Here is a 17,564-nt window from a genome sequence, read left to right as displayed (position 1 = left end):
CCTAACTTCTTTTGGTGTGAAATAAGTTGCCTACATCTCTCATACTACATAAAATACTCCACTAAACATTATTTTGATTAAAAACAATAAAAAATAGTAGGCTGGTACAACACCTACTTGATTTTTATTCTTTTTACTGTTTTACACGATGATTCCTATGTTTTATTGTTATTTTCTACCGGAAACAAATTCAAATATTCAAATCATCGCAGCGCACTCACCGCAATACTCGCTCCTGATTGGCCCAAAGTTTGTTGTTTTTAAATGGCGGCTCACGTGTCGCCGGTCGGCGCACAGCAGGTCGCAGTCGGCAGGTGGAACATGACTGCAATAGTGCACGTTTTAACGTCTCATTCAATGTGAAATAATATCACCAGACCACAAGACTGGTAAGCCACACACTTAATAAGCAATTATCCATGCATTAACTCATAAAAATCAAAAATACAGTTTCAAGTTCAACAGGTGTTTGTGTTTTTCACTCAACTGTCATGTTTTAACTAATTTTCGGGTGGTTTAAGTGTGTTTAATTCATTTGTATTAACTCCATGCGTGTTTTCTTCTCTAGAAATGCTCTAGAGATGTATTACTGCTTCGTTTGTAAGACAAAATGTGAATTACCAGCCGACCTGCAGAATCACATGCAGCGGCATCTCAAGGCTGATCTTATCAATGCTGTGATCAAACTGCCATCCGATACTCACACCACACAAGACTCACACATTTGCACACATTGTTCAAGCGCACCTTGCACATCTGAGTGTTTTGCTTCAAAAACAATCAAAACCGAAGCAAGTGATGCCGAAACTAACGAAATTAATAATAATAATCCTATTACCACGAAGAAGAAATCAAGAAACAATCCAAAGAGAAGTTGTAGAGACAAATATTTAACGAATAAAAGTGCAATAGAACCTGTTAGTTTTAATTGCATTGAAGAGAATTATTACATTCCTCCTAGTGATGACTTGACAAAGACTGCAGCGACACCTACACCAACCGCAATAACTGACGAAAGTGATGATGAAATTAGTATTAAACGCCTTGCCAAGAAGATTACTTCTAAAAAAAAGGGTAAAATTGAAAAGAAAAAGAAACCTGTAGTGGAACCTGTGCTCACCACGCCGAAAATAGAAAAAGAACCGTCTAGTGAGACTGATTCTTGTTCTGGTATGATGATTTTTCAAATCTTTTCTTAGTTTTAAACATTTTTGACATTGACAGGTAATGGCCAATCAGAGCGCATGTTCTGCACGTATTGCGGCAGCGGCTACCGAACCGAGTCGATGTTAGCCGATCACATCCGCCATAATCATCTCAACTTCTGTCATATTTGCGAAGTGAACTTTCCGGATCTCCGCCGATATAAAGAACACACTTTGAAACACCAAATCAAAGTCTATGTATGCCCTTATTGTAATGATGAATTCAGTAATCGCCGCACGGTTTCCTCGCATGTGCAATGCCATCTACAGGAGAGTGTTATAGATGATGTTTTATCCCTAGAAGAAGAATATTACAGCGAGAGAACGTATATGAATACAATGTATAACATGTTCAACGCTGGTTTCACATATGGACGCCGTGCTACGAATAGCTCGCGGATTCTGGCGGAGTTTTACAAAGTATTTCTGCAGTATTCAGCGAAAGATGTTGACCGCGTCGATCGCTATGGGTATTTGTGTCGTACATGCGGTTTTACGCTCTTTGATCGTTCTCATTACAGGGATCACATGCAAATTGCGCACAGCGTCACCACGGGCGACGTTGATTGTTTACTCGAAATGTAAACAGGTAAAAACGGTTAGAAACCACACAAGAAGTTGATAAATCAATGCGTTAACTTAGAAAATAACTTACGTTGATTGTTACAAGTTGTTTTTGATGTTTGTTTGCAGAATTTTCAATATTTTCTGCTGAAATTCTCATTTTTAGTTTGTTTTTGACTTAAGACTGTTAAATATTTATTTTTAAGGCTGTTTCAGATTGTGATTCTGCAGAATAAGTTACCTTTAAGTTTTCAAGTCTGATTTTGACAGCAATTGTCAATAATCAACGTTAAAATGTTTGTTTTTGGAGATCTCTATTTAGTTTTGTAGTTTTTTACGTTAAAAAACGTAATTATTTGTTTTTTGTTCTCAAATGTTACCGATTAAATCATAATCGCCCATATTGTTTGTATGTTTATAAGTTTTTTGTTAAAATTTAGTCAATTTTGTATGCTTTGCTTGTTGTGGGCTCTGTTTGCTCCATGAGTTTCCGATCGGCGCTGATGCTGATATCGGTGAATCTCGGAACTAGCAGATGTGTATTGGTGACGTATTTGTACACATGCGCAGAACGTTTGGCTGTTCTTGTCAAATTCGGATCTTTAAAGTTGACGTGATACAATCCAGAACGAATTCTAAACAAAAACAAGTTAATTTACTTTAAAATTAAGATAAATAAGTAAATTTTACGTGTATGCGTCAGTCCATTCAAAACAATCCATGAACGGATAATAAGTAAACGCTGAAATGTCACAATTGCATTGTGTAATCGCCCTTGCGACTTCTTTTAAATAATCCTGAAACATATTTAGTACGAAACATGTCATAAAAGAAGTATTATGTTAATTTACGTACGATAATGTATGCAATACGCTCAGTGTCGTTGAATTCATCTTCATTCGCCGGGCCCGCATAGCCATTACCTGTGATGAAGATCAGCGGGCGGCCATATTGTTCGTTCACCCAGCGGAGGATATTAAACATGCCCCAGGGTAATACGCTCTGCATGGGACGCGCAGATTGTCGCCATTGTTGATCCACGAAGTAATGCGCGCCTGTGTCATTGTCATTACTCGGTATTAAGCCGATATTTGCATGCGTAACATAAAATGCACCAAAATGATTTAAACCGAAGAAATCTGTAGCTCCACGTAGTAAATTCACTTCTTCTATTGTGAATTTAGGTAATCTACTCGTGTAGAAACCTTGTGCGGTGCTGTTTTTATCAATACGCTCACGCATTACCAATGGATAATCTCCTGATTCGGTGAAAATTGGATGTGCTATCCATCCAACCTAAAAATATTCAAATAACCACAATTTAGTTTGTATAAGTTGGTAACACTGTCAAAAATGTCAAAAATGTCAAAAACTTACATACATTTCTAACATTCTCCCAGCTGCATCCGCATCTTCTTGTGACGTGGAATATGGTTCATACCATGGACAATCAATTGCGATGCCTACAGAACCTTGCTGCATGCTGAATTCATCATAATACATGCGATAAACTTTCGCATGTGCGATTAACATGTTATGCGCCGCCATGTAACTGCCAATTCCGTCCGAATCCATGAACGGCGCATGCCTGCAGTCGCCATAACCAAACTGCGCGATATGATTGGGTGAATCTATTGTTATCCAGATTTTAACACTGTTTCCAAACTCGCGGAAGCAAATCCTTGCATACTCCACGAAATAATCAATCGTTTTAGCATTAGTCCAGCCTCCTAATGCTTCTAAACTTTGTGGTAAATCCCAATGGAATAGTGTAACAACGGCGCTGATGTCGTTTTTATTCAATTCGTTGATTAATTTCTTGTAATAATTTACTCCTGCGGGATTTATATGACATGGTATGCCTGTTGGGAGGATGCGACACCATGATAATGAAAATCTGTAGAAATCTACGCTTAGAGCGTGTAAATTACGGACGTCTTCGGTTATTTTATTGTAGGCATTGCAGGCTTCATCTGCATTGTCGCCATTTTTGAATTTCTGGGGGAATGTACGCGATTGGTAGTCCCAGGTTGAGTCAGTTTTGCCTGAAAATCGTATTTTAATGGAAATAAACACGGATTAATTTGTATTACCGTCGTCATTGCTGCCTCCTTCGATTTGATAAGCAGCAGAACCAACGCCGAACTTAAAAAGAGTCGGAAACTGAAATCGCGCGTATTGATATTGAGTTATTGCAGACATTACGATGAAATTTAACAGTGATGTTTTAATTTTTTGACTGATTGTTCCATTTTGAAATGGTGTATAGTGGGTTGCCTAGTTGACATTTGTTTTGCGCATAAACTAAGAACGCACATACGTATTTTAATGTTTTTGTCTGGAAAGTAAATAAAAACTCATTAAATTAATAAAAATAACCAAATAATATTATATAAATACATTTTATATTGTTATTTAGTTCATTCAAATACTATTATCACGCGTAGAGTTTAAAAATGTGTTGTATTGTTGGCAATTTTTAAATTTGTTTTAGTTCTGGTGGTGGCGCTGTAGTCGAATAAACGCGTGGCTGTCGGAAGGGGTCGCTGCAACGAACGAAACCGACAAGTCGCCGTGCACGTCAAAGATGGTGCAGTAATACATTAGTTGTTAATTAGTCTAGTTATTACGTTAGGGTTAATATTACCGTAATATTAAGTTTAGCGTTTAGGACATAACTCGAAACGTTACAGTTTAGCTAGAGAATGGGCGATAGCGACTACGGGTATGTATTGAGCAAATCATTCTAGAAAAAACGCGACGGTCAACAAACAAACAAAAGACGAGCGGCGAGTGTGCGAGTATCGGCGTCGCCGCGATATCCGACGCCAAGCCGAGGCTAATCTAGCGCATTGCTGTGAATTTAATCTGTGTATCGCATTGCAGAATACTGCGTATCGGCGCGTGATTCGTGCATCCAAAAATTCCGCGATTTTCGATCGTTTGCTGCCGTAAGTCTCCATTGACAAGCGCGACGCGCGCTGTTGCCGGTTGTGATTGGCGGGTGTCAAGTGTCGACGTACGTTGCGCCGTGCCCGCACGCAGCGAACGGAAGTCACCCGGCTGCCATTGTAGTTTGGTAGCTTTTGCAAGTACGGTAACGTCGTGCGCGCGTCCGTTCCGTCGGCATTTTTTTTCCGCGAGGGCGAGACGAGAGCGAATTTGGCGGCGCGGTGTGTTTTGGGGGGTGTTGTGTGCGCGCGGCGGAAGACCGACGAGGCAAACGAGAGACCCGGTGGTGGTGAGCGACGCACACTGACGTGTGTGTGTTTTCTCTGCGGCGGCGGCAGCGGCGACATCGATCGATCGTATTTATCATTCGATTCAGACTCATCGCGTCGCAGACTGGGCTCGCTGGGCCTATTATGCAAATGTTGCGAATTCCACAGCAAGAAATGGACGATGACGAGAAAGGGTAAATTTTTCTAATTCACCATCATCACCATCACATCACACGTACACAAACTCGCACAATCACAACCTGAAAAGCAATCCGGGGAAAAAATCGCACATAATTCATCACTTTACGCGAAACTTACGCGAATATCTCATGTGTGTGTGTGTGCAATATATAAAAATATGCATCTGAGCGCTTGTGTTTTGTGTGTGTATGTGTGCGTGACCGGCTACTCCGTTCACCGACCTCGACTCTCGCGGCGCGGCGTCCGCGGCGTTCTCTCCCACAACATCACATGGCGAAAGCGAAAACACGATTCATCAGATGCAAACACCGATTCAAATCAGCGCCGGTGCCGAAATCACAAAAATTTGCAAATTCACGCCGGCCATACGCCATCTTGTTTTGTTTACCAATTGTTTTAATCACACGCACAAAAACGCCTGCAACCCGTCGTACACACCTGTCTAATCAATTGAATTTGCTCTCTGTGTCACTTGTAGAAAGCTGTTTGTCGGCGGATTGTCGTGGGAGACATCGCAGGACAACCTCAGCAGGTACTTCCAGCGGTATGGCGAGGTCATCGACTGCGTGGTGATGAAGAACGCCGAGTCGGGCAGGTCCAGAGGCTTCGGTTTCGTCACTTTTGCTGATCCCAGCAATGTGAGTGTTGTGCTACAGAATGGACCGCATACACTCGATGGAAGGTGAGTGATTTATTTCTATAATCATATATTGTGTTTACAATGGTTTCTATGGGGGTGATATTGTAGGACAATTGATCCAAAACCATGCAATCCGAGGACCCTGCAGAAGCCGAAGAAGGGCGGTGGGTATCCGAAGGTGTTCCTCGGTGGTTTACCATCGAATGTCACCGAGACGGACCTGAGGACGTTCTTTACTCGTTTTGGCAAGGTCATGGAGGTTGTAATCATGTACGACCAAGAGAAGAAGAAATCACGTGGTAATATTTATTCTATTTATGTGTTTGTGGGAATATTTTTTTAATTTGTGTGTGTTTTGTGATCAGGTTTCGGATTTTTGTCGTTTGAGGATGAAGAATCCGTGGATCGTTGTGTTTCGGAGCACTTTGTCAATCTCAATGGCAAACAGGTCAGTTTTAACATTTTTTTTACTTTAAAATTAAATAATTATTAATGTTTTTATTGTGTGATGTCTAGGTGGAAATCAAGAAGGCTGAACCACGTGATGGTTCCGGCGGAGCTAAGATGAACGATCCTGGTTCAGCATGGGGACCACAGCAAGCTCCGCTCGGAATGATGCAAGGGCCTAACGGTCAAATGGGCGGGCCGCCGATGAATCTCGGCGCACCGATGGGACCGAACATGATGCAGAGCTATCAGGGCTGGGGCACGTCGCCTCAGCAGCAGAGCTATGCCGGCTATGGCACCCCGAGCGGTCCGGGTTCCTATCAGGGCTGGGGCGCTCCCCCAGGCCCGCAGGGACCGCATCCGCAGTGGGGTAGCAACTATGGCGGTCCGCCGCAACAGCAGGGCTATGGGTCTTACGGTAAGTTGGTTTGATTTACTTACCAACGCACCAACAACAACAACAACAACAACAACAAACCGTTTGTTTAGTATAGCGATAGTTTGCTTGATCATCTTTTTATTTTCTATTTCTAAATTTCTTCTCGGGGCGGTATTCAGCTTTCAGAGCACGGCGGTCAGATTTGAACTAATGTTATCTTGTTTCGTTTGAAGGAAATGGTCTGGTTGCAGGTCCGGGCACCGGCAGCGGAGCCGCTAGCTGGAATAGCTGGAACATGCCGCAGAATAATCAGTCCACTGGCCCCTCAGGTAGGACGCACATTTAATTCTCTCTCTCTCTATCTTCTTCTGTTTCTCTTATTTCGCTGTGTCTCTTGCTTTTCATTCACTTGGTTTTGCGTTGCGCGCGTTGCTCAAAATTTTTGCTCCTCTGCCATTGCCGCGGGGTGGGGAATGGTGGTGTGTTTTTACATATATGGTTTGTTGCGTTTGTGCGTTGTTGGTTGGTTGGTTGGTTGGTTGTGTTGTACATATCATTTGTTGTTTGACATTTCTAACTATATATACATATGCATATATATTGAAATTGTTTTCTCTCTCTTTGTCTCTCTGTCTGTCTCACCTCCCGTGCGCCCGTGTGTCTCTCATCTTTGCTGACAGGGTACATTACAGGCGACATGTACTCGCGCCAGCAGAGCGGGCCGGGCGGGCCAGCCACGCCGAACGCGCCGCCCAACTCGAATTCCAATAGCAAAACGTCGGCGGGGGCCGACTACGCCAACTACTACCAGGCGGGGTCGTACTCCGCGGACGGTTATGGCGCGCCGCCGCGCAGCTACGGCAGCGACGCCGGCTCCCAGGTTGGCGGCTACACCTCGCAGCCGCCCAACGCAGGTGCGAAACACTTTAACGATTTCAAAGAGTGGCCCAGCTCCTGACAACCTTGCTGCGCCGCCACGACCGCCAGCACGAATCAGAATCAGAATTTTGCGCACTACCATAGACGGCTCACACCCAACACTACTCCAGCAGCAGCAGCAACTCTTGTATAACATCCGCACACACACACACACACATAAACACTCAGCCACACACACATGAAAAATGAACGCAGACAGACAGAAGTGTTGACTATTTCTAAGGCAAGAAACGATAAGGGATAACTATCTGCTCAAACTTACAATTAACAGCGTAAAATTAAAGAGAAAACTATCAATTGTTTATTATGATTATTATTATTATTATCGATTACCTCATAACTTGTACAATAAACTAAAATAAGCTTAAGAGTAAGAAGCAATGAAAGGGGAGCCGTTTCCGCGCCACAGCACATTAATTTAACGATTACTAATTTATATGTGTTAATTCTGTAATCATTTTTTTTTTGTTTGTTTGTATCTCTACAAATACTTTACACTACTTTTATTACACAATAACTTGTTTGTGTGATTCATAAGATTTAAATTTATATCGAGCATTTACTAAGTACGTCCCGCTCTAGTCACGCGAATTTTGACAACCATTTTGTTTGTTTGTTTTGTTTAGAAATTTAGATGTACGTGTACATATAACGTAGGCTAGACGTATGTAACTTGAACGAAGCATCCTGCGCGCGCGTGCGGCGCGGATGGCGTGCTCCCCCGGCGGTTGCTCTCCCCAAAATTAGTAACATAACTGAAACGAGAAGACTTATTAGTATTATCGACTTGACTCCTTTTAAAAATTAATTATAACGGTTAATCGAATGATAATAATAAAATTTACAAATAGTTACAACCACGACGACGAGGACTATTAGTATATATGCGGCGCGCATTTATAACGACGATTTTTTATTTGTTTGTTTGATTGTTTATAATTTTAACGCATAAATTAGAACTGTTATTATTGTCTCTACACATATAGAAAGTATCTAAGTTAATTACGAAACAAATGGTGATCCTAAAGTAATAGCAATTAATGTTTATAATGATTAATTAGACACGTAAAGGACGAATATTATTCTATTTGCAATTCGATGATAATGATGATGAAAAAAAAAACTCTAAAATTAGGAAATGTTCTCTGTCTGTCTGTAAGTTGTATACAAAAAAAGAAAAGTAAATGAAAATGAAGGAAACAACAAAAACGATCCCGTGGGTGGGACACAAAATGGAAACTAATAATTTTTGTAAATGATTGTTGTGTATTTTTTACTTACTAATTATTAATTTTACAATTTTACTACTACTACTATACTACTTATAATATTTTAAATGATGATGATGATTAATTCTGTAAGCGGCAGCATCACACAACACACATACGATGATTTCATTCTTTTTTTTTTTTGTTTTTGTACGCGTCGCACTGCGGGTTTTACTGCGTCAATTTTTTTTCTCTTAACACAACATTAACGGTTAGCGTACATCATGTAGTGCATAGTTTTAGCGACATTTTATTATTGATTTAATTAGGTATTTGATGGATATATTATTTTAGACTTTTAATAATGGTAATGAATAACTTAGTAAATTGAATATTACTACAAATATACGATGAATACGACGGAAGAAAGGCATCGCGTAACGATGACTCCTTTTTTTTAGACAATTTTTTGATTGATGATTATGATGATGGTGGGGTATATGCATAGACTTAGACGAATTAATTAGTAATATGATTGATAATGATGGAAGAATGTTTCTTATTATTATTATAATATTCATATGCATAAAAACAAACAAAACAAGCAATTTTCGTTTTTCTTTTCAATATTCCTTTCTTTTTCATTCACATGATGAGTTTTTAAGAGGGCAGAGGGTGCGGTGGACTAACATTAATTTAGTTGTATCATTATTTCATCATTATTAATTGTACAATAACATTTAACATGAAATTTTTACATTTTTGATAGGAAATATTGTTTAAAATGTTAAATTGAACGTTTTTTCAACATATTATGCATCAATTAGGAAGGCATTTAAATTGCGAGTTGATTAGTGAAAGAATTAGCTTTCTATCAGTTGTAGTTTTGGTGTTATCAATGAAAAACTGAAAATATTGCGCAAATATTGAAAATTATGTAATTTCAATTTAAAACATTGTATTTTAACTTTTTCAATCAAAATATTTATGCATTTGGTGCATAATTATGCTACAAATTGATCAGTGAAAGAATTGTTTAAATATCTTTTATAGTTTTTGAGTAATTCATAAAAAACTGAAATTTTTGCGCAAATTTCACGAGAACAACTGATTTTAGTCCAAAAACATTGTATTATGACCGTTTTTAAACAAATTATTTATACATTTGATGCGCAATTGAGCTATTAACCCATTACTGAAGAAATAGTTTAAATATCTCTTATAGTTTTCGAGTAATCGTCGAAAAACTGAAAAATTTTGCGCAAATTTCACGAAAAAAGCTAATTCTGCTTCCAAAAACATTGTATTATAAGTTTTGAAACATACATTTGATGCGGAATTGAGTTATAAATCCATTACTGAAGAAATTGTCCAAATATCTTTAATACTTTTCGAGTAATAGTCGAAAAACTAAAAATTTATGCGCAAATCTTGCTGATTCTGATTCTCGGCGCGCGCGTGCTTGGCAAAACGCACTGCTGCTGCTGCTGCTGCTACTCTTTGAAAATGTTATCACTGCGATGTGTGTTATCACTACATGAAGCAAACGATCTCTCTCTCTCTGTCTGTGTGTGTGACTATTACATCTTGCATGTGTTGTAGGTACGTTGCGCAATTCGATCTCGTCGTGGTGAGACGCGGCCGATGCACGCGCGCCCCGACGCAGCGGCGTCTTTTCGCGCCTAGACAAGTAACGACAACAACAACAACAAAATGCCCACAATATTAATGCTAACTAATATCTAATCTATTACTTACAAGGAAATCCGGTTGGATTGCGCGTGCGCAATCGACCACAAACACGCAAAAACGCAAACGTTTGTTTCTTTATTAATTAATTCATAAATTTGAACGATCAGGAGACTAAAAAACATGCCGAAAACACACACTTAACGAAACGAAAGCAATTCTTGTTGATAGGAAATGATTAATTTTAGTTTCTAGACACTAATGCAATCAGAGGCAGACTTATAATATCATATAAATGGCGCTGGTGTAGAATACCGGTCTACGACATACATTTTTAGGTTATTTGAGTTTTAAAATGACTTTTACGGAAAACCTAACCTCAAATGTCGACTGTGACTGTGTATGTTGTGGATTGTTTTCTACACTCGATGCCATCGTGCACAACTAATAAGATGATCAAATTGCTAATCAGGTTGAAGTTAAAGTTGATTATTTAATAAATAAAGATCAAATAGGAGTATTGTTGATCTCGTGAGTTAATGAAGATGAAATCCATGAAAATAGGCATTTTATACATCTATTTCTACAGTAAAAATTTAATAAATCTATCGTAAGTTTTTCGGAGTAAAAAAGAAACCTAGCAAAACGGTTTAGATTATTATGATTATGAATACACACACAAATGCAACAACAAGATGGCGGACATATAAATGATATGCGTATAAAATGGTGGTCGAAATACGAAACAGAAACAAACACACACAACAACAACAACAACAACAACTAAACAACAAGAATGATTTAATATTTGTATACATGCATAGTTCTTAACTATAGTAACTAAATTAATTAATTAATTATAATTATCTAAGGCTCTTGATACTGTTGGAGAGCTGTAAATACGAAGAATGAAAATCAATAATTCGACTGATATATTAATTATCTCTGTAAATACAATAATTATGATTAACACTTACAAAAATGGAACATAACAAAATGAAGCAAAAGTGAGATATTGATAATTGTATCTTAAGTTTTTCCTATATAAGTCTGCGTTGGTTACATATTATATCTCGTTATGAAAACACTGAACACAAAAGAGGCAAACAATAATTACTAATTAATACGATGTATAATTAATTAATTAATTAAGCATATTTACTATATTGTACACACGATGAAGACATACATACCCCCACACAGGTGGCGCGAGTGTTTGCGTAAAAAATATTAAACAAGATGGCGGCGTGCGAGCTGAAGATGCAATCAAGTGTATTAAGATGTTTACAACTAACTTTGCTCAATTACAAACCGGTTTAGGCATAATTTGTCATCGTTTTTCACACTAAATACCCGCCGCATACTAATTATTAATTAATTAATGAACTAACGAGGATGGTCTCTGTGTGTGTGTGTGTGCAAATTATGAAAATTAAGGCATAAAAATTAAGCGAAATGAACAAACGTGTGATTTAGGTTTACTATTGATTAAAATATCAACTATTATCCTGTAATTTATACACGTGTACACTCCGCATTTCTTTTGTTTAAACATACACACATAACCTACACACATAACTATTTAAATGAAACATGTTGATTAATGGATAAACAAAAATTAAGAAAGTAGACAATTGAGACGACGAGAATCAATCAATCACTAAATAAATAACTAAATAAAACGGTCAATAATATTTATATTTGGGTGACATTTAAGGTTAGAACGTCCACACCACGCGAGTTGTGTCATTTTTTTCGGGATTTTCGCTTTTCGTTTGTATTTTTTGCCTAATATGTGACGCAGGAGGTGAAAAATTAACGTTTAAGTAAATTAAAAATAAAACCACAAATGTAATGAGAGATTGTTACGTAGCTATCAAATCAATTAAGTTTTGACTATTTATAGATGCAAAACAAACATTAACATTTAAAGAATAACATTTACAAATGAGATGAGGAAAAAACCTAACATATACAAACGAATCATGAATAAAAATAAAATTTTAATGAAACTCCTTGATATTAGCGAAAAAAATGGTTAACATAGGCAAATTGATTATAAAATTATAAACAAATGACTTATTAGCATAATATAGCATAACCGGATACTATATATATATATATATATAAATATATAAATATATTGAAATTATTAACTTAACAATTATATTAGTGGCACGCATATTATAATATAATAATAATAGTTAAGTAATTCTCGATTAATTGTAATGTTAAATGTAGTTTAGCGTATGCAACACACACAACATATTATTAAGTCGTAGGAGAAATGGGAAAAGAATAACTAAGTGAAAATATATTATATATGAATATAAATATGAATCCTGTGCGGTTGCATTTTGTTTACAGCTTAGTTTTAGCAATAATGCGGGGAACTTTTAGTAATACAATGGCGTTATTATTGAATATAAGTAGTTGACTGTCTGATACATATATATATATAAATATATATAACTAGCATAATGTCTATAATATATTTATGAAGATGATTGGTGATGAAATATCTTAAATTTAACATATTCGTAGAACAGTGATTAAATAAATATTGATAAATTCCATTCTCGTCTGCGTCTGCTGTGAATGATGTGATTTTTTTTAATTTAATTTGCGATTATTTGTGTTTTGTGTGTGTTTAAGTTTGGTTAGTTATGAACGTTTCCTTCTCGTAGGTTATACATCAATGGCGTCGCCGCCATCTTGTGACTATAAGGATCAGGGGGCGTCCGCAGGCGGTTATGATTACGCCGCCGATGAGATGCAGTATTATCAGAATGGCGGCAATGAGCCTGAGATGAAATACAATGACAATGGGGGGCGGATGTCCGCCTCCCCGTCGGATACGTACCCGGGCGGGCGTCCCCATCGCGCCGGTGGGCAAAACAACGGTCCGCATCAAACCTATCATCCTTACAAACGTTGAATGTTTATTATTTGTTAGGTTTCCGGATGGTTGATGAAGTTGCAACGCATTTAACGTTATAAAATTTATAATAAATCTACGGTATTTAATCGAGGATGTTGGTTTGTTTTTTGTTTGTAGATTTCGAACATGAAGAATGCTTTTACGTTCCGATTTTCCATCAGTAGTCCCATCCAAAGTCCTCTCCTGCTTGTGTGTGAAGTAAGAACAGGCATCTAACAAAAAAAGAACTGAATGAAGAGTCAGATTGAAAATTAGTTAAGTTAAGAACAGTATAATACGTAAAATAATGATTTTATGCATTTGTACCATCTAAATATATAAGTAGTGGTTTTCTGTTTTAAGTACGTCTCTGTGTATTGACTTATTTTAAGATTTAAGTAAAAGGATGACAGGTGATGCAGTGTGGAGGCTAAAGGTTAGCAAGTAGTGAGTTTTTTTTATCAAAAATATATAAATTTTTAATGTTTCTAGTGGCTATAAATAATCACAACTTAACTAGAGATAACGCCCAGTTTATGTTGGAGTTTCACATCGTTTAGTTGCTGTTTTTACTTGTTTAACCTGCAAGATGGATCCTGACTTGATTGAAGATGATTCCATCATGTTTTCCAATGATAAACTGGAGAAATTACTTAAAGAAAGTGGTTTACCACTAGAAGAAGTCTTTAAAAAGTACATCGAGGGCTTAAAATATGAGACAATCAAAGATTTTCCACTTGGTATGTATATTTCTATCGAAAAACTTAATTTAATATTTTAATTTTCTCTTAGGTACTTCGTGGTTCAACACAAAGGAACCCCTGTCTTTTAAGAAACATCTGAAGGGAAAGCTGGTTCTCTTAGATTTTTTACATACTGTTGCATTAATTGCATGCATATCCTGCCTGATCTAAAAGAGATTGAACATACTTTCTCAGTTGAAGATGGTCTGGTAGTCATTGGTGTACACAGTGCCAAGTTTACCAATGAATCTGTAGCGGATAATGTGAAGAATGCAGTTATGAGGTACAATATTGAGCATGCAGTTGTAAATGATGATGGTGCTAAGATGTGGCAGCAATGTGGGATTAATTGCTGGCCATCATTGTTGCTCATCAGTCCTGAAGGTCAACCACTGGTGTTGCTCATGGGCGAAGGCCACAAGGAGACTTTGAAAGTTTATATTAAGCATTTCCTGGCTTATTATAAAGATAAATTGTCACATAAAAGTCTTCCTATAAGTAAGACAGTTGACAGTATTCAACACAATGAGAATTTAATGTTTCCTGGCAAGATTAAGTCTTTTGCAAACAGGTTGTGCATTAGTGACTCTGGCAACAATAGATTAATATTTATTGATGACTACGCTGATGAAAATATTAAGTCTAATGTTGTGATTGTTGGCAGTGCATGTGGAGAGATTGGCATGCATGATGGGGAATTTACAAATGCTTTGTTTAATCAACCACAGGGTGTTTGTTTCCTCAATAAAGATATCTGCTTTGTGGCTGATACAGAAAACCACGCGATTAGGAAGATTGATTTTACATCTGGTACGGTTTCTACCATTGCTGGTAATGGTGTGCAGAGTAATGATACCGATGGTGGTAAAATTGGCACGCAACAAGGGATTTCCAGCCCTTGGGACTTGGAAGTTTTCATTACTGATGAAAGGAAATCAGTTTTGTTGATTGCTATGGCCGGCACACATCAGATTTGGGCCGTGTTCATGGAGGATACAAAATGGTGGAAAGGAAAGGAATACAAAGCTGGTACAGTTGTATGCATTGCTGGGTCTGGAAACGAGGAAAACCGCAATAATAACTATCCGAATAAAGCGGCTTTCGCGCAACCCTCTGGTTTAGCGTTGTTTCAACAAGAGAAGATGGTGTACATCGCGGACAGCGAGAGTTCCAGCGTGAGGAGATTGGATTTAAGAGATGGGAAGGTCAGCGGTGTGGTTGGAGGCGATAAGAATCCAAATGTAAGCATTTAAAAAGATTATTCACTTTTTTGTGTGTTTTAATCACTAAATATTAATTTTTGATTGAATTTTTATAGAATTTGTTTTCGTTTGGTGATGTGGATGGCGTCTCAACCGAAGGGAAACTACAACACTGCCTGGGTCTTGCCAGAGGAGCAACTGCAAGAAATGCGCATAAACTTTTTGTTGCGGATACTTATAATCATAAGATTAAGATTGTTGACACGCGGAAAAATCATGTGAAGACTGTAATATCTCCGAAGTTTAACGAGCCTTGCGGTTTGTTTCAAAATGGCGATGGAAAACTTTATGTCGCCGATACAAACAATCATCAGATAAAAATCTGTACTTTGAATGAAGACGAAAGCGAAATTTTAAGCGTTTCTGTCTTTAAGTTAGACAATATTGAACTGCAGCCGTTAACTTCGGATGTAATTGTTAATTCTGACAAAGTGTATACACTTCCAGTTGTTAATTGTTCAAATTTATCAAATGGTGCATTTAATATTCATTTTAATGTTGCGTTAGATGATAATTTGCACTTTAATGAAGAAGCACCACAGAAATGGTCAGCGAAAGCAAATCGTGGTGTTGTAATGATCACACCTGAAGGCGGTAAAGATATTCAAAGGTTTTCTGTAAAGTGTTGTAATTTATTGCGCAATGAGAAGGAAACAATTGGGAACAATGATGAGGTTTATGTTAAGTTTCAACTGTACACTTGTTTGGGAGATCTTTGTTTTAATAAGCAGTTTATTGTGAAAATCCCGTTGAGGATTACAGATGATCAAAAGAAAGGGGAAGATGTTAATGTATCGGTTGTTATCGGACGAAATAATGTTAAGGTGTCAAATTAAATGTATAAGTTTTATAATATATTGATTTTTACATGAATAAATATTGCTTTTATTGAAATTTACTGAGTTTTTCTTTATTTTTACAACATGTTGTGGAAAAGTCTAATTTTTCTTACATTTTTCTATGTTTTTTAGCTAAGTGTTAAGGGTTTTTGTTGTTTTGAGGGTGGTTTCCTCGATTTTCTTCAATTGTTTTTGTTTTCTGTTAAAACAACAATCAAATGATGATAATTATCAAGTTTTTTCTTATTTTTTCCTCTTGCAACTCGTAATTTAATGAAATTATTAGTATTTTTGTTTATTTTTGGTCGAAGAACAGGGCCGAATTTATTATGTATAAAATGTTTTTGGTCGAACAACAGGGTCGAACTTTTTTCTTAAATTTTTTTTCGGCCGAAGAACAGGGTCGAACTTTTTTTTTTAAATATTTTCGGTCGAAGAACAGGGTCGAACTTATTTCCTTAAAAATATTTTCGGTCGAACAACAGGGTCGAACTTTATTCTTAAAATTTTTTTCGGTCGAAGAACAGGGTCGAACTTTTATCATAAAAATATTTTCGGCTGAACAACAGGGTCGAACTTTTTTCTTAAATTGTTTCCGTCGAAACCGCCGAGATAAAATTGCGATTATCTCGTGAACTAAAAGGGCTACGGAAAAATGGACCACATATTCTTGATCCTTGAAAAATTCTCTACAAGATGGCACCCTTTTTGAAAAACGACAAAAAGTGCTTAAAAAAAATTAACGAAAAGATTTTGTTATAAAAAAGGCAAAAGATTTCCTTTTTTTATGTTGAAAATTAAAAGTTGGAATTTTTGAATTCTGATTGCGGATTCTTATCTAACGATTAAATTTGAGTTAATTATCTTAGTAATATTTTTTCCTAGCATGCTTTGTTTAGGTCCTATTGGCTTTTAAAAACCACAAATTTGTAGAATACATTTAAACAATTATTATCGTGTATCTTTTAAATCATTGCTTAAATTAAAATTATGTATTAAAATAATCACTCTATAAAATTGCCCTCTTTGATAATTAGTGATAAAAAAGTCATTTTTCTTAATTTTTTGAAAAAAGTAATTAATTATGAAAAAAATGGCGGAGGCGCCTGACATATTAAAGTGTAGTTTATTTAATTAGTAAAAACTAACAACCTCATTGTGTAGAAAGGCTCTTAATTATCAAATTGAAACAACTTTTCACTTAATAGTCCAAAGAGTTTTACCTGTAGATGTCTTTAAGTAAAATGTGTACTAACATGGAGACTTTAGAATCAATTATCTCGGGAACTAGAAGAGATAAACAAAAA

General features: G+C 36.9%; 4 protein-coding genes across 16 annotated transcripts; 3 read left to right on the top strand and 1 right to left on the bottom strand.

Annotated features, from left to right (window-relative positions):
* The first annotated feature begins 197 nt into the window (after nt 1–197).
* LOC135790944 (uncharacterized) lies at nt 198–2,170 on the top strand. Of its 3 annotated transcripts, none has more exons than XM_065301243.1 (4): nt 198–389; nt 569–1,170; nt 1,225–1,675; nt 1,751–2,170. In XM_065301243.1, the coding sequence occupies exons 2-4, from the start codon at nt 582–584 to the stop codon at nt 1,788–1,790; spliced, it is 1,080 nt and encodes a 359-aa protein (XP_065157315.1). In that variant the 5' UTR covers nt 198–389; nt 569–581; the 3' UTR covers nt 1,791–2,170. The 3 variants fall into 3 exon arrangements, with proteins under 3 accessions (XP_065157315.1, XP_065157314.1, XP_065157313.1); XM_065301242.1 differs by having other exon boundaries at nt 1,727–2,170; XM_065301241.1 differs by having other exon boundaries at nt 1,225–2,170.
* Nucleotides 2,067–5,551, bottom strand: LOC135790940 (myrosinase 1-like). Of its 2 annotated transcripts, none has more exons than XM_065301227.1 (6): nt 5,413–5,551; nt 3,863–4,107; nt 3,147–3,814; nt 2,625–3,065; nt 2,460–2,566; nt 2,067–2,404 (listed from the first exon to the last, which is right to left on the bottom strand). In XM_065301227.1, exons 2-6 carry the CDS (start codon nt 3,969–3,971, stop codon nt 2,206–2,208), a joined length of 1,524 nt encoding a protein of 507 aa, XP_065157299.1. In that variant the 5' UTR covers nt 3,972–4,107; nt 5,413–5,551; the 3' UTR covers nt 2,067–2,205. The 2 variants fall into 2 exon arrangements, with proteins under 2 accessions (XP_065157299.1, XP_065157298.1); XM_065301226.1 differs by lacking the exon at nt 5,413–5,551 and adding an exon at nt 4,170–4,317.
* Hrb27C (Heterogeneous nuclear ribonucleoprotein at 27C) lies at nt 4,336–13,775 on the top strand. 10 transcript variants are annotated; one of them, XM_065301230.1, is made up of 8 exons: nt 4,336–4,494; nt 5,670–5,873; nt 5,940–6,130; nt 6,197–6,279; nt 6,348–6,696; nt 6,891–6,986; nt 7,338–7,571; nt 13,181–13,525. In XM_065301230.1, the coding sequence occupies exons 1-8, from the start codon at nt 4,475–4,477 to the stop codon at nt 13,429–13,431; spliced, it is 1,428 nt and encodes a 475-aa protein (XP_065157302.1). In that variant the 5' UTR covers nt 4,336–4,474; the 3' UTR covers nt 13,432–13,525. The 10 variants fall into 10 exon arrangements, with proteins under 10 accessions (XP_065157302.1, XP_065157305.1, XP_065157301.1 ...); XM_065301229.1 differs by having other exon boundaries at nt 4,362–5,184; nt 7,350–7,571; XM_065301228.1 differs by having other exon boundaries at nt 4,363–5,184.
* LOC135790939 (NHL repeat-containing protein 2) lies at nt 13,719–16,312 on the top strand. The gene is made up of 4 exons (XM_065301225.1): nt 13,719–13,849; nt 13,906–14,153; nt 14,206–15,397; nt 15,475–16,312. Exons 3-4 carry the CDS (start codon nt 14,306–14,308, stop codon nt 16,252–16,254), a joined length of 1,872 nt encoding a protein of 623 aa, XP_065157297.1. The 5' UTR covers nt 13,719–13,849; nt 13,906–14,153; nt 14,206–14,305; the 3' UTR covers nt 16,255–16,312.
* Nucleotides 16,313–17,564: the final 1,252 nt, after the last annotated feature.

This window comes from Atheta coriaria, unplaced genomic scaffold (genome assembly GCF_025399875.1).
Source record: "Atheta coriaria isolate IRGN ID8LTWV9N9 unplaced genomic scaffold, Caltech_Dcor_3.1 hic_scaffold_4_pilon, whole genome shotgun sequence".
In the NCBI taxonomy this organism is placed as follows: Eukaryota; Metazoa; Arthropoda; class Insecta; order Coleoptera; family Staphylinidae; genus Dalotia; species Dalotia coriaria.
This window is presented reverse-complemented; position numbering and strand designations above follow the sequence as displayed.